Source organism: Arvicola amphibius, chromosome 7 (assembly GCF_903992535.2).
Source record: "Arvicola amphibius chromosome 7, mArvAmp1.2, whole genome shotgun sequence".
NCBI lineage: Eukaryota > Metazoa > Chordata > Mammalia > Rodentia > Cricetidae > Arvicola > Arvicola amphibius.
This window is the reverse complement of record NC_052053.1, coordinates 91804805-91820645: the sequence shown is the minus strand read 5'-3', so window position 1 is coordinate 91820645 and position 15841 is coordinate 91804805. Positions and strand designations below refer to the sequence as shown.

The window sequence follows — 15841 nt, the reverse complement described above, 5'->3', positions numbered from 1 at the left end:
CACTGCCTTCAAAATTGTTGTCACAAGCTAGGCAGCAAGCATTCAAAACTGTCCCACTCAAATACAAACCACTCCCCACCCCACGCACAAGAGAAGGTTATATCACTTCCAAACTGAATTCTAAATGGGCAATGCTGGGGGCGGGATGCCTCCACTAAGTGGCCTTCAAGGCCACTGTGAACTAACTCTGCTTTAAGCCGGTGAATGACTGAGCATGGGGAACGAGTGGACACCTGAAGATGGGTGTAGCATGTGTGGAAGTGTTCCCAGTATCCACACGGGCTACTGTTAGAACTGTCCCCTGTCCCATCTGTTTAAAGGAAGCTGGTTCAAGTGTGTGCCCAGAGAAGAGAACTGGATTTGGTGGCCTCATAGACAGTCTGAACCCCAAAACCACGACAGCTCCTCCACCGCCGCTGCCTCTGGCCTTCCCTTCCAGACCTCTTCCTTTTCCACCTGCTCAGGCCTTGGTCCTGCCAACCCCAGCACCCCAATCCTGATCTGAGCCCCAGGACTCTGTAGTCTCATCTGGCACAAGTCAAGGCCCACAGAAAAACCAGGCATGGAGGGTCAGCACACAGAACATGTTTATTTCTTGTGAGCTTACAGAACCGTGACACAGAGTAAGAAAGTGTGGGTGACTGGGGACAGGAACAAAGGCCTTTCCCACTGTATCTCCCCTGCTTCTCTGCCCAGGCATGCGTTCACCTCAAGGGTTAAACACAGAGTTGGGCGCCTGCAGCTGGAGGGAGCTAAGTGAGCAGAGGAGGATGGGGAGACAAGATTCAGCCCTGCTGGACTAGGGTGGCAGGAAGAGTCCTGCAGCTCAGGGCCATGTGGGATGAGGTCACTCCTCCTTGCCCTACTAGCCTCTCAGTTTTGTCTGGCCAGCTTGGTTCTTTCCCCCCCCCCCCCAGAAAGAACACTGGGGTGCTTTTACCAGAAATGCTGAACCAAGGGCACAGGAAGTTTTGTATGGGACATCTGAGCAGCTGAGACTTGGGGCCACTGCCACGGAAGAACACAATCTTCCCTGCTCCTCTTGCCTGAGATCCCCAGCCACACTGAAGCTGGTCCTTCTCTTCAGTTTTGGAAAGTAAACAGCCTGGACAGCCTGGCAGGAAAGCATCTGAGAGACTGAGCAGACTGGTAGAAGGTTCTAGAAGCCTACTCACTTTACTCTCGCCGTAGGCTGAGGCTTCTCTGAGAAGAACTCCCATGCCACCTCAGTACCCAAACTACTTCTGTCTCATGGCGAGAGCTAACCAGACATGCAGGGGTGCACCTATGGGGAGTAGGGGAGCCCAATGGCCCCTCTGGAGGGAAAATCCCACCTCTCTGCAGTTGACCAGGAACTGAGACAGAGTCCTCTCCCATCACCTCTCTAGGATGGCCAAGGGGACAGAGGCCAAGGTGCAGGGAAACCCTGGGGGAGGGGCTGAGGCTACTACAGACAGATCAACAGACAGACAAGTAGGTGAGGATGCTGGCTCTTCTCTCACTCCCCATCCCAGCCTCGGCTCATGGCTCGCACCACAGCTCCGTAGAGTTGGCTCCAGGCAGCCTTTGTGGCCGGTGTGAAGTCAGGACCCAGGCAGTTCTCCAGCATGTAGAGCAGGGACTCGCCCACTGTCTGCGGAAGCAAGCCGTACTTAGTCGCGGGAAAGCGTCTCTCCATTTACAGGGGAGAAAGCTGAAGCCCTGGGCCAGAAAGGGTACACAGGCTTTTCTCCTCTTCCACACAGGGCTCATGCTTCCCAAGTGTAACCTTGAGCATCACCCTGCGCCCACCTTTCCCTTGAGATTTGAGGATGTTCGGCGGATACAGCATTCATCTCACTCCTGTCTTTGCAACCTCCCTGTGCATTGCCTGGAAACCGCTCAGACCCAACTATGCCAGCGCCTGCAGATCGCAGTTTCCCCACCTGCAAGGCGGCGGCCGTGAGATTAAAAATCCCATATTGTGCAGTCAAGTAGGCGTGAGTTCACATTCTGACCAGCACTCATGGCCTGGATGGCCCGGCGCAGTCCGCCCCCCCCCCCCCCCACTACCGCTCCTGAGAGTCTCAGCTGTTTCATGAGTAAAACGGAGAACAAAAACCCCAGGTTCTGCGAAAGCTCTCAGCACGGCAGCTGCGCACAGGGCGCCTTATCCAGCAACTGAAATGAGGTTTGTTTATCCCACGTGGATTTCTGAATCTCTCCTAAGGATCAGGCACTGTGAAAATGCCCAGACGGAGAGGCAATTAAGACCACCCCCTTGTGACTGGTTCCGGCCAGTGGGACCGTTAGCGGCAGTGGCGCCAGCAGAGGTTTTATAATCTCTTGCCCACTGAGGCTTGGTTTCCTGGTAGCAGTCCTTCTTTGCTGAGATTTAGCTAGCATGAGGGAGGTTTAAAAGCTCACAGGTTCCCTTAGACATCCTAGCCCCAGTGAAGCTGGACTCAGTACACAGAGGACTCCAACCAGACTCCAGAGGACGAATTAAGTCTAGCCACAAGGACTCAGAAACTGCTTTAAGGGAGGACTCTGGAGGTGGTTTGATACCTATAGAAAGATGATCTAATCAATGGAAGCCAAGGGCCGCCAGGCCTTCTTAAAGAAGCCGTATTAAAGAGAATTCTGAGGCTCTGAGGGGTTGGGACAGTGTTACTCACATAGCGCAGGCAAGTCACTAAAGCAAGCCCCTATTTCTGGTCCTCTGAGGAAGTGGTGATGGGGGGGGGCAATGGATTTTGGTGGGGGATGGCTGGGAGAGAGTGGCGCCTGCAGTTCTGGAGCAAGAAAGAACCCCATTACCCACCGAGAAGGAGCCAAGCCTCACTCCCACAGCCCGGTGCTTCTTGCCCAAGCCGGCCAGGTACTCCTCCAGAGAAGACAGGTCCTCTACATTGGTCACTGCAGCATCAATCACCAGCATCACCTGTGAGGGATACAGAGCGCCCAACACAATACTACTGCCTTCCTAGAGCCCAGACTTCTCAACCAAGGAGGCTTTTAGAATGTTGTTGCCCAGGAGCCGAGGTGGCAGGCGGCCAAAGTCTGTAGACGGTAAGTATTCCATATGTGGCAGCTCGACGACCAAAATTCTGTTTTGAGGATTTCAAAACTTGCAACCTACCTGCAAAACACAATACTGCCTGCCTAGAACAGGGCGAACTGAGGTGCGGTGGAGATCATGAGCCCAGCCTAGTTTTCATAGGCAGGCCACTCCAATTGATCAAGATCCACTGATACCATCCATGGGAGCCAGAGGACAAGACTGGGAGCCATGTACCAGGCTGGGGCCAGCTGGCTTGAGGAAAGAATGGGGGAGGAGGCGGGGTCCAGTCCAGAGATACCGGAATGGAGTGTGCGTGCGTGCGTGCGTGCGTGTGCGTGTATGCGCACGCGCGCGCGCCACAAAGCTGTTTTTCATATCCCAAATACTCTTCTTCCCTACCAAGACAATGTTCTGCAGATCTGAGACCCCATGGCTCTGTATCCCTCACCTTCCTAATGTGGTCCAGAAATTCTGGGGAAGAGAGACAGTCCTCGGGGCTGGAGAACTGGCGGCCGTTGTATTGGAAGAGAGGCAGCAGGTCCGGTTCCAGGGTGAAGAGCCTGCGGGTTGGGGGCAGTGTCATCAGCAGCGAGCTGCAATGGAGCAGACTCTGGCAGCTCAGAAGAAAGACGCAGTACATTCCTAACGAGGCACTGCCAGCTTAGTCAACATCCCCTCATCCCTTTTCTGGGCACCCTCCAGAGGACTCTGTGTCCCCAACCTCTCACATTACCTGGCAGACCATAGCTCCTCCCTAGACAACCGAGAGGCTGAGTTTGGGACAAGCAGAAATCTCAAACCAAAATCTAGGGGGAGATTTCCCTTTTGGATCGAAACTTCCCAATGTCCTCAGATATGAGGAGGCTTAGCTGCGTGGTGACAAGAAGAGCACAAGCACAGCCTTGCACTACTGAGCACTACGCATTTATTAGCTAACTGGAGTTGTGCATCTCCCATTCTTTTAAGCAGAAACAGAAGCTCAGAGAGGCTAATCAAGCTGCCTAAAGTCACACAGTAAAGCCATAGTGGGTACTGGAGTAGCGGGGTGAGGAGATGGGGAGTTGGGGGAGGAGCATGGAGATTTTGAAAAAATACAGTTAGCACAGCCAGAAAATGTCAGCCTCACTGGGGAGAGCTTGCATTTTTATGTCACTTTTTTGTGTGTGTGTAACTGAATTTATTCCCTTTTCAACTACAAGAGGTTTTGCAAAAGTCTTGTTCCAAAGTTTTGGACTGGCTTAGGGATCTGCAATGAGAGAGGGAGTGCGGCCCTGTGGTGTTGGCAGCGCCCGAGGTGAGGCTGAAAACCACCCATCCTTCTGTAGATACCCACCCATCCTCTCCCTCTCTTCCGGGTGGTGAGAGTGGATGCCTGTCGTCCCTCTTCTGGAGCTTCTCTGGTTCTAAGCCTGTGTTTTCCTCAGAAGGGTTTATCTTGCTGGTGACTGGGCGTGAGTTCACCTGGGCCAGGACAGCGTGGCCTCCTTCCACTCGAGGGGGGGTGGATGGGCTTGGGAGCCTGTCCCACCTATCTAGGTGCCTGCACATCCCAGCTGACCTTGGGTCACTCGTCTCCTCCTGCTGGCCCCACTGCTGTGAGCGACCCTGCAGTCACTACCCATTGGGATATCACAGGGTAGAGCAGAGGGCACTGCATCCACCTGCCCTATCGGTGGGTGCGGGTAATGGACCCCTGCAGCCCCCAATCAGTTCAGGTGGGAGCCGCTAACTGGGAAGAGCAGATGGGACGGCACCACCTGTCGCCACGCACACACCCCTCTCTCCGGAGCACCACTGCAAACCGGAGGCGCGCGGGGGAGGGGGGCGTTTCTGCTCCTCTCGGGACAAGTCCCCTGCTGCCAGTCCCCCCTCCACTCGCACCCTGGGGCCCGGCAGCGCTCACCTGGAGAACAGGACAGTGCCGTGTTCCAGAGGGCTGTGGCTCACCGCCCGCCAGCTCTGCCGGATCAGCTCCAGCTCTGGGCGCTCCATGCTTTCCCCGAGAGATGAGAGATGCGGGACGCAGGGATGGGACCCTCAGGGCTTGGGCGCAGTCACCGCACGTGCAGCGCCATCTCCGGAGCGACGCGGGGGAAGAGGGAAGGGAGGGGGGGTCTCTAGGCCCAGTGCCTTAGTCCGGCGGGGCCCAGCAACCGCTTCGCTGGTCCAGCAGAGAGGATGCGCACCCGCTGGTGCTTCCGGGGGACCCTGCTCGAGCAGTTGCGCCCTGTGCCCCGAAGCTCCCAGAGAACCGCCCTTTAAAGCTATGGTGGTTCCCACCCCCTCTGGCTTAGAGAGGCTTGTGCACTCCCTCCGTACCCGCCTTAGGCAGGGACGACCCAAGGCCTGGGAAATGTCCAGGCTTCAGAGCCTAACAGAAATTGCTGAACCTCTGGGCTTGTTTCCCTCTTGAAAACTAACAGAGCTACTACTTATCTGGGCTGGCCTAGTGGCACGTGCACGTAATCTCAGCCCTGAGAGGCCGGAGGAGCAGGAAGATGAGAGGGGGAAGTTAGCCTGGACTTCAGAGATTGACTGCCTCACCCGCCTCCAGTAATACTCACTTCCTATTTCCGAGGAAGAGCCCAGGAGCCCAGCGTTTAAAGTGAGTTCCAGCTCTCCACGAGAAAACTCTTGGACTTGCCATCCCCGGGCGTGTGCTTTCTGCTCACAATCCCTGAGTTCAGCTAACAGGACCCAATTTGATGAAACTGGTCTGTCTGTCTGTCCTCTGCTCAAGCCCTGGGTCTGAGTGGGGCACTTGCAAGGGAAAGGGCCCAAGCTACAGCTATCTGTAGGCTAAGTAAGCTAACTGTAGGCTTCATTCTCAGGCCTGCTGGATCAGGATGGAAATAACTAGAAATGCACGGGGTTAAAGCCGTGCTCTCTCATCCTATGACCTACTGAAAATCAGGACAAAAAACAATGAAAAAAATGAACAACCCCCCCCCCAAACCCTCCAAAACAAAAACAACAAAGAAACCAGGGGCTTGGGAAATGGTTCAGTGGGCATACTTGCTCTTCGAGTGTGAAACCCTGAGTTCAAACCCCAGCACTCAGATTAAAAACAAACAAAAAAAACTGGGAGTGACGGCACATGCCTACTATCCCAGCACTGGGGAGACAGAGGTAGGGGGATCTCTGTGAGTTGGAGGCCAGCTTGGACTGCATAATGAGTTGTAGGACATCCAGGGCTATGTAGAGGGACACTGTCTCAAAAGGAAAGAAAAACAGACACACAACACATACACAGAGCCGGGGCCTAGTGACTGTAATACTAGCACTGAGAAGGTGGAAGACTGGGGTTTCTGCGGCTAGCTAGCCAGTTCAGTGAGTTCCAGGTTCAGTGAGAGACTGTCTTAAACTATTAGTTGGCGTTCCTGAGGAAGACACGTAAATTAATACGATTTTCTAAAAGGGGCTCAGGTAAGTCCTGTGCTTGTCACTCAGGGTCTGCAGCCGGTCACGGGTCAGTTAGCACTGTTCTTTCAAGCATGGAAGTTCTTTGGCCCCGCCCAGTTCTGCTGGCTCAGGCACTGGACAGCACACCCCCTTATCTTCCATTGTTGGCTCTAACGTCTCATCGCCTCTGCGTCCTCATGTTCTGTAAGGGTTTGAGTGGGAAGGTCTCTATAGAGTCTTGCTGCATGGATTCAAACCAGCGTCCTTGGTCTTCAGTTATGAACAGACTGTAGCCCATGCCTTCTAGAACTTCTGGTGGCCTGTCTATCCTGCCCCACTCAAGCTCCTAAGATTGACGTTTGGGGACGACCTATTCCACTTTTCTCCATCTATTTGTTTATCTCTGGGCCCCTAGACTGGAGCAGAAGAGAAGGCTTTAGGGCAGCCTGGCAAACCCCAAAGAGTTCAGGAGACCCCAAGCAAGAAGACAAAGGGATAGTGCTTTCTGCAACCCACCTGGCCGGTCTGCACCCTCCACTCGACTCAACCTCTGCTTCCTGGAAGTCCTCACTCAGGGTCCTTGCTGCCTTTTCTCTTAACTGCCTCTGGGATCTGAAGAGCTGATGGGAGTAATGGACTTATGCCCTACATGGAGCGACCAGCACCCAAGCCCACAGTTCCTCTTGTCTTCCGGGAGCCAGAGTGACAGAGGACTAAGTGGGCTCTAATCTCTGCTCCCCTTGGAGAGCCCCCAGGATCTGGTATGGCCTAAGCAGTCAGGGTGAGGTATCCCCACCACAGATGGTCTGAACTCTGCTTTAAGGGGTTAGAGAGATTTCTCCTCCCTGTGGGATATTCAGGAGGTCACAATCTAGGACAGTTCAAGTGTTCTCTAGTCAGGGCTGTCAATGTGTCATTCATGTCCTTAAAGAACTAGGAGACTGGGCATGTGTCCAGACACTGTGCCCATTAGCTGTAACCTCCCAACAGCCCTGTGACCCTGTGAAGGAGATGCTCTTTATTATACTCTTACCTCACAGTAAGGAAATAGGAGGCAAGGAAGTTAGCTGGCCCAGTTGCACAGTTAATGAAATGGAGGGGTCAGGGTTTGACCTCAGTTCTGATCATCTGGCTTACTCTCTTCACTGCCTCCCTCAAATTTAATAGACTACAACTAAGAGTCATGCCCATAATTCAGACTGAGCCAAGGTTACTGGGTCTGAGTCAGTGCAGGGCTGGATCATAAAGCCTTAGAGCTGACTATGCACCTCTTCCCAACTTCTCACGCACTGACATCAAGTTGGTACCCTGAAATGACCACAGAGGCAGCATTTACACTGCGGAAAATGGCAAATGCTATAAGCTAGGGCTTAGTTTTGCTCCCACAGGAAACCTGCTATAAAATATTTACCTCCACTGGGGGAACCCAGAAAGCCAGGGTCCTAGTACATTATGCAGAATGTCCAAATTATCGGCCTGAACTACAATACCCACAAGCTGTGCCTCGCCTCATTTCGGTGTCCAGGGCTATAGGGGCACTCTGGGCATGTTCTTCCAGTCTAGAACCAGGCTGGGGCTTCAAAGGCCCCCTTTTGCTCCAAGTGCTGCCTCATATTTTCTAAATATGGATCTTTAGGTGAGTAATATAATCTCTTATGGGTACAATGGCAACAAGGATGGTGGCTTCCCTGGGCCTTCAGAAGGACTAAATGTCACATTATTAAAATGATGTTAACTGGTTGGTGGGGTGGCACACACGTATTTAATTCCAGTACTCGGGAGGCTGAGGTAGGCCAAGCTCTAAATTTGAGGTCAGTCTGGTCTACAGAGCAAGTTCCAGGACAACCAGGGCTACAGAGAGAAACCTTGTCTCAAAAAACAAACAAACAAACAAACAAAAAAACCAAACCAGATGTTTCCTAAGCTATTGTCACTCAGTCAATTTGGTTCCCTTCTGATTTGCTGTCCCTGGCATCTTCCAGATGCTACCTCCAGAGTGATGGGAGAGACCTTTCTCCCCAGCCTGCCTCCTGCCTTATGGTCCTTAGGGGGGCTGCAAGGTAGTCCAGAAGACTTCCAGTTTCGTAGAGGCACTAGTGCCTCTATGTTGGCTGTCACTGTCTGTATGCTCTGGGGAGCGGAGGAAGCCCTGGATGGACAAATATCAGGTGCAGACGAAGTCCTGAGTGAATGTGCATTATCGAAAAGGACCTCAGTGCTTCATACCACGGGGACTGGCAAAGTCTTCCTCTGGTGCCTGTGGGAATGTTGACAGAGCATACAGAAGGTATGGCCCCCAGCTACTTCCTTCAGGACGTCTCTTCCAGCAGGCAGAGACTACCTTACAGAGCCCCGACTTAGAGTAGCTAACTCTTCCCATGTTGTGAGCAGTAAACACACTGAGGTTCCAGGCAAGCAGCTGGTGCATCTCCATCATAGCACACATGTCCCAGCTTTTCTGCATGTGTATCTGTTATTTCTTCATTTCTGCAACATCCCAGTCAGGTTTTCAGTATCATGCCCTGCAGGGCAGGGTAGATCCTTTACAGCTGGCACTCTCAACAGAAGACCATGTGGCTATCACACTGGGCCACATAGATAGCTATCTCAGAATTAGGGGGAAAATGGTTCCCTTATTTCTTTCTATATACTGTCTGGAGAAGTTAAACAAGAAAAAGTAGGCTCAGCTTCTTATTGGCTTTAGCTTAAGGAATGGAAACAAGAGCCACTGTCTCTCAAGTAAGCAAGTACTCAGGAAGGCCCACATTTCCCTGGCTTTAAGCCAGAGCCTCAGCTGGAATGATATTGGCTCCAGCCATGAGATACCATGTGGGACTTGCCCTCTAAACATCTTCTAAAGGGCAAGTCACATTCAATTAAACACAAGAACAAAGTCGTGTTGAAAACAAGAGCTATTTATTACAAAAGTAATGGTCTCTGATTATCTCTAGAAACTTAAAAAAAGAAAAGAAAAAAGGTGTGGTGGGTCAAGACATTGGCTGGGTTAGGCTGCTTGGCGCATCTTCCTTCTTGCCAGCAGTCTGAGATGTACCACATCTGTCAGTTCTTAAGGAGTGCAACCAACATGCAAAGCAGCACCTAGAGCCCTCTGCCCCTCCATCTTCCAAATAGAACCCAAGTATTTGGTGATGTCACCAAGTGGCCTTTTTCCACAGGAATGTAGGTCAGTTTGGGTATGGAAGAAGAGGGAGTAGGTGGGGAGCACTCTTCTTCCGGTACTTGAACCAAGAGACCCCTTCTGTCCAAAATGTGACATTAGGGGGAGGGGCATGTTGGAGCCCACTGTGCTCTCCTACCTACTCTGGCTCTTGAAGGCTCCCTCTGGTTACTTCAGGGTTCCTTCCCTCTAACAAGTACCTCCAGAAATAGAGTACAAGAAAAATCAGCCACCTGTTAGATGCCCCATGGGCCACCTTAAGAGCCAAGCACAGATTCCAGCATCCCTCTCAGGAGAATCTACCCAGATGGTACCCCACTGGGCTCAAAAGAAACCAGCCCAGCCTGGGACTGCAGGCAAAGGTCAGGGAGGGCAATGGGAGCAGAGTTCCCCAGTCCCTGCAAGAAATGCAATTAAACAGACAGTTCAGATTCCACACACAAGCTACACTTCCTGCTGGGAGGAGAAGGGAAGTCAAAAGGGCTGCAGTCATGGGAGAGGATGGTCAGTGGGCCTCAGATCTAATTAGCTACCTTGCCTTGCTCTTGACAGGGCTGCATTTCCTCTATTAACATTAATGATGCTCCAGCTGAATGTCCAAGCAGGGCCCAGAAGCTTTCCTCTCCACCATTCTGTAGGTAGCACACAGCCTGTCCCTGAGACCAATTTCCAGTCTCCGTGGCAACCACCTCCTGAAGATGCTTTAAAGAGCTCTGACCCTGTCAGAGTTGTTGAGAGCTACAGTGGGTGGAAGATGGAGTATGGCAAATTCATCATTAAACCTTGAAATATCAAAATCTTCTGGGATCAAATAATTATTTTGTTCTGAACTGAAAGGAAGAAGGCAGACTAAAGGGCTGGTCTTGGATAGCTTTAGTTCTTACCAAATTTTCTTACTCCCTTTGGGCAAGGAAATGGAAGAACTTAAAGTGGTGGACAGCAGAAGCTGTCATGTGTTTCCAGGAGCTGTGGGCCTTTGGGGAAAAGACTTGGTAAAGCAGTGTCAGAAAGGAAGGAAATGACAAGGAAGCAAAATAAGGTATTGTCAGGGAGGGCTAGAAGTGTGAAAACAGGAACGCCATGCTGGAACAAAACATCAGCCCAGAGAGGCTACGTGATCCCTATCCCCGCATCTCAGTATGCTCAGCCGCACACATCTCTGCTCTGACTCAACCGCTGGCTCTATCAGCCGGCAGGGCTTGGTCCTCAGATGCAGAGAAAAGGGGATGGAGGGATGGCCAGTGAGAAACAGACACTGGGCACATGGCAGCCAAGAGGTGGGTTCCACCCACCCAGTTCAGAGAACAGGGAACCAAAAATCTAAGGACGGTCAACCACAGACTGGCAACTTCTCTGCCAGCTTGTGCTCTGTGCACACTAAAGGCAGCACTGTATGCACAGAAGACACTGGGGGCAGCAGCAGAAGGCCAGCCCGCAGTGAGGGTAGAGGGTAGGAGAGTTTTGATGGTCCCACCTGCTGTGCCTTGTACACTGTGAGGGTGGGACAGCACTCTCTACCCTCCTGGAGATCAAAGAATTTCTTACGGACCTTATAAACCTAAATGAAACCAAATCCAATGTGAAAAGATACCAGAGAATATCCTGTTAACCTTGGACCATTTTTTTTTTTGGAATTTATGACACTTGACTCCAGTTAGATGATCTACATGCCAAGAAGATTGGACACAGTACCCTCCCACACTCACACCAGCTTTCCTTGTGTTGACAGAAGAGGGAACTGGCACCAAGTGGTGCTGTAGGTCAAGTGCCCCATGTAGGAGCTGCAGACAGGGGTGTGGTTCCTTTTAGTGTTGAGTTAAATCCAGGTCTGTTTCCCAGAGTTTGGTCCTGGGGGTAGCAGAGTGCTTTAGGCTCCACAGGCAGCTCCCCTGAAGTTGAAAGGGTCCAGGATCTGGCTTCATAGCTGGGTGTCTCTGGACAATACCTGGATTCAGGTTGGGGTCCTGGCAGTGGCCTCAAAATTCCCATGATTCCAGCCACCTTAGTCCTGCCATTGGACTCTCAGGTTCCTGGGCTAGGGGACCAACCATCCCATAAGCCAGAGGGTGGAAGAGGTAGAAGCTACGGGAATGAGAGAAAGGTGGTCAGCATCCCAGAACTTCACCAACTGCAACTTCTCCTGCTGGCACCCATTCCACAAAATAACCTAGTTTGTTTATCCATCCATCCGTCCGTCTGTCCATTCCTCCATTCATCTATGCCCATCCAAGTCCACTGTGATAACACTGGCTGAATGACCAGGAGGGAAAAGGCTTTCCCCAACAGGCCTAACAGAGATAACCTTTTAGGGGTCTGACCATGGGAATGTATAGTTCAGAGTGCTTGCCAACATGTAAATTTAACCTTTTCAGAAGACACAAGCTCTTGGGTTACAGGCCCCATTACAATGGCCAAAGACTCTTGACAGGGGCTCTGAGACTTTCCAGAAGGCAGAGAAAGAAGAACTTTACAAAGACCAGTCTCTTTACAGCAATCCTGAGTCAGGCCCTATACCCCCAGTGCTATGCTTCCCATCCTCCCTCTCATCCCACTGCCTGATGTTTTAGCAAGGGGTCACTGTGACTAGAAAGGGGCACCTTTAGGTGTGCTGGGGTGGTGTCACAGCTAAGAACAACTAGCAAGGAGAAAGGGGAATGAGACCCTTTCTGTTCCTACCCAACCACACATTAGGATCATTCAGGCCTAACAGATTCAGAACCCCCAGGGACATGGCCCAGCCCTGGGAAGACCTTAAAACACCCCAGAGATTTTCAAATGCACCTAGAGCTCAAGCTGAAGGCTAATGTAAGGGGATACATACCTGTACACAGTTGCCAGAAGCAGGCTTACGATTCCCATGGCATGTATTCTTCTACCCAGGGGAGAAGAGGCCAAGCCCCAGGCACAGAGCCGCAGGAGGGTGTCCCAGAAGATCCCTGTGGAGAGCAGGAGACCTGTACCAGCCCGTGAGGACAACCCCTGGGGATCCCACAGGAAGGAGTCACCACAGTAAGTCGGCTCTGCTCCTCAGGGTGGCTCACCTCCTTTCCCACCTAGCCTCCCAGTGCTTATCTCCCCAGGGCAGGTAGGCAGCAGTGCTGACCTGTCAACATGCTAGAAAAGAGCATGGCTGGGAAGTAGTGGTGGAAGTAGAGGATCCGGCCCATCAGGAAGAAAGGGAAGTAATGGAGCATCCAGCCCAGCAGCAGCTGGCCACCTCCTCGCAGCAGCACCCTGGTCAGCCCTGTGCAGCCCAATCAGCACAGTCAATGAGCAGGCAGTGGAGGCAGAGCCCAGCTCTGCCCTGACTCAGTGTGGCCCTGAGTAGGTCACGCCATCTCACTAGGCCTTCCTTTCCTCATGTGGACTACCCAGATCCCATGGCAACTACAAAGAGAAGCCAGCAGGTCTCTAGAGTCCCTGGTCAGTACCCAGCTTGGCAGGGATATCAACAGGGCCTAATGTGGGCGTCAGGCAGGAGACACACACCCCCAGACAGCTGTCTTCCTTGTCTCTACTTCCCACCTTTGTTGTCAGAGACATTCCCCAGCAAGGAGGTCAGAAAGGAGGCTGGGTAGGAAGTGTCTGGAGCTGGCAAGGACAGAAGGGTCTGTGGGGTGCCACCCATGCCCAGCAGCTAAAGTAACCAAGAGGGCAATCACTGCAATGGCCTGGAGCTACTTCTCTATCCCCACTAGAGGACAGGGCATGGAACAGAGGGGGCAGAGGAGGAAAGCGAGACTGAGAGTGCAGGCTCTGAAGGCGAACTGCTGGGGTCTGAGCCTCACTCCCGTCAGCACAGCTCTTGTCTCACTGTGCCTAGTTTCCTAATACACTTGGCTACAGGGCTACCGGTAAGATGCAAAATCTTGAGCCCAGTGTAAGGTGTCACTTGATTAAGGGGTTCCAAAGCAAAGAAGAGGAAGTGTGTGCAGTGGGAGAGGGAAGGGAAGCTCCACAGCAGGCAGACACCCCCCCTTCCAGTACAGGACAAGCAAGCTGAAAGACAGAGAAAGCAGGGAAAGCCCAGATGCCCTGACCTTCCAACTCTGCTGGCAGCTGTACCCCTCTCTGAATAGCGATGGCAATGGTGCTCCCCAAAAGGAGGTAGAGGACAATGCTCACCAGATTCAGCCACCAGACCACCTATATAGAAGAAGAGCTGGGGATAAGCGGACACCAACTTCTACAGGCAGATGCATGGGCCTAAGTATTCAGAACTGGGATACTCACAGGGTTGCCAAGCAGATAGACTCGGAAGTCTGTGTCATTGGCTCCTGAGAAGCGCAGGCCCTGTGGAGCAAAGGACACCCTGCTGATTCAAGGCACAGCTCATCCCCAGCCACCCCCATTCAAGGGGAAGGAAGTTATATATGTTGCACATCTTTTGTAGACAAGTATCCTGGACAGGAGGCTCAGAATGCACATTCTACGTCAACTCTCTAGGACGTGGGTGTCAGAATCAGGCAGCAAACAGCCCCTTTCCTGGCCAGTCCCCCAGGTAAGGTTTCCCCTTTTCACAAATAGTCCAGTTCCACAGACTCAAGTTCCAAGGTCTTTTTCTTGGTTCTATTTCCTGGAGGAGCTCAAGTCTTAGGCCCTACCTGATAATTGATAGGCCAGTGCCAGGGTTTGGATGTGAACTCATTGTCCTTGGGTTTGAGGCCATTGTTTCCCTGTAAGAAGGCAGCAAAGAAAAGCTAGTCAAGAAAGAGATCTAAGTAGCTAACATAGGCATGTGGCATAGTGATCTGATCATCCAGCCAAGTGCCAAGAGAAACCCCAATGATTCCTCCTCCCTGGCACAGAGCAACCATTTTCAGACATTGTCCACCTGCCTCTAGTAACTGCCTCTATTCTTCAAACAAGCCTCCAGTCCTACCAACAGCAGCCCACATGGCTAAGACCAGGGCTCAGAAGGTGTGCATAGGATAAAATCAGTATTTGATTTCAAAAAGAACTTAGAAAAGGGTACCTTATCTTAGTGTCTCAATGGCTTTTCTTTATGCCCTTCACCAGGAGAAGCCTTTCAGATTATTATTTCTAAATGCCCTCTGTAATATTTTAATAAGATACCCACATTATATAGCTGTTTATGGACTATGAGAGGTAAGAATTTTTTTTCTCTCTCCAAGACTATATCTCTCTGGGGAGAGAAACCATTTCGAGTACTCAATTTAGTCTGCAGGACTGGCATCCAGCAAAGAATATCCAGTGACTTGTTTCTCATGGCAGAACCAGGTCTTAGCTAAAATAAAACAGGAAGGAACACAGCCAGAACCCTGGACACTAGCTCCCAGGCCGGAGCCATGCTCGTCAGCAGCACACACTAGGAAGGGTCAGCGGCGGTGTAGGTCAGCTCTCACAGCCTTGGCACTACTGCATTTCAGCTTGGGCAGCTTTGCTGTGGGGCTGTCCTGTGTTTAGCACCTGGTACTACTCACTGGAAAGCTAGTAGAGCCCCCAGGCCCCATTCTTCAGCTCTGCTATCCAAAAACATCTTCAGATATTGCTAAATATCACCAGAGAGGCAAAACTACCCTCAACTGAGAGCTGCTGGTTATTCAAGAAAGATCCAGAAGGTCACATTTAGTGATCTCCTACCAAGGAGCCTGACTAATTAAACAAAGCAAGGGCTTGAGAATAGTTTAGTTTGTAAGTCTCAGCATGGCAATGGGTTGCTCTTAAAAGGTGCCATTTAGAGGTGTGTGTGTGTGTGTGTGTGTGTGTGTGTGTGCCCCAAAAGGACCAGCTGTATACCCCCAATTCACTGTCATAGTCACTGTTCTCCTGTGAAAAGACACTCTCATAAAAGAAAACATCTACCTGGGGGCTTGCTAACTGTTTCAGAAACTTAGTCCACTCTCATCATAGCAGGAAGCATGACCTAATTCTTAGGTAGAGAGGTATTGTGGGGTGGGGAGTGGCAGCCTACTTGGGCCTGGTATGGGCTTTTTAAAAATTTTTTTCAAAGGTCTTTTTTCATTTTACATACCAACCACAGTACCCCCTCCCTCCGCTCCTCATGCTCCCTCCCCTCATCTTCCTTCTACTCTACCACCCATCCACCCCTCAGAAAGGGTAAGGTCTCCCATGGGGAGTCAAAAAAGTCTGGTGTATCAAGCTGAGGCAGGACCAAGCCCCTTCCCCCTGTGTCCAGGCTGAGCAAGGTATCCCTTCATAGGGAATGGGCACCAAAAAGCTAGTTCATGCACTGG

At 51.6% G+C, this 15841-nt stretch overlaps 2 protein-coding genes across 2 annotated transcripts in view; both read right to left on the bottom strand.

Annotated features, from left to right (window-relative positions):
• Nucleotides 1-626: 626 nt before the first annotated feature.
• Nucleotides 627-5100, bottom strand: Ngb (neuroglobin). The gene is made up of 4 exons (XM_038337394.1): nucleotides 4947-5100; nucleotides 3492-3603; nucleotides 2804-2923; nucleotides 627-1633 (listed from the first exon to the last, which is right to left on the bottom strand). The coding sequence occupies exons 1-4, from the start codon at nucleotides 5033-5035 to the stop codon at nucleotides 1499-1501; spliced, it is 456 nt and encodes a 151-aa protein (XP_038193322.1). The 5' UTR covers nucleotides 5036-5100; the 3' UTR covers nucleotides 627-1498.
• Nucleotides 5101-9344: 4244 nt separating this feature from the next.
• The window catches only part of Pomt2 (protein O-mannosyltransferase 2), a 46406-nt gene continuing 39909 nt past the window's right edge, over nucleotides 9345-15841 (bottom strand). The window contains exons 16-21 of the mRNA XM_038335833.1: nucleotides 14228-14299; nucleotides 13857-13916; nucleotides 13664-13769; nucleotides 12727-12867; nucleotides 12445-12559; nucleotides 9345-11705 (exon numbers count right to left, since the gene is read on the bottom strand). Coding sequence (XP_038191761.1) covers nucleotides 11600-11705; nucleotides 12445-12559; nucleotides 12727-12867; nucleotides 13664-13769; nucleotides 13857-13916; nucleotides 14228-14299 — 600 coding nt within the window. The 3' untranslated portion in view covers nucleotides 9345-11599. The remainder of the gene's footprint in view (nucleotides 11706-12444; nucleotides 12560-12726; nucleotides 12868-13663; nucleotides 13770-13856; nucleotides 13917-14227; nucleotides 14300-15841) is intronic.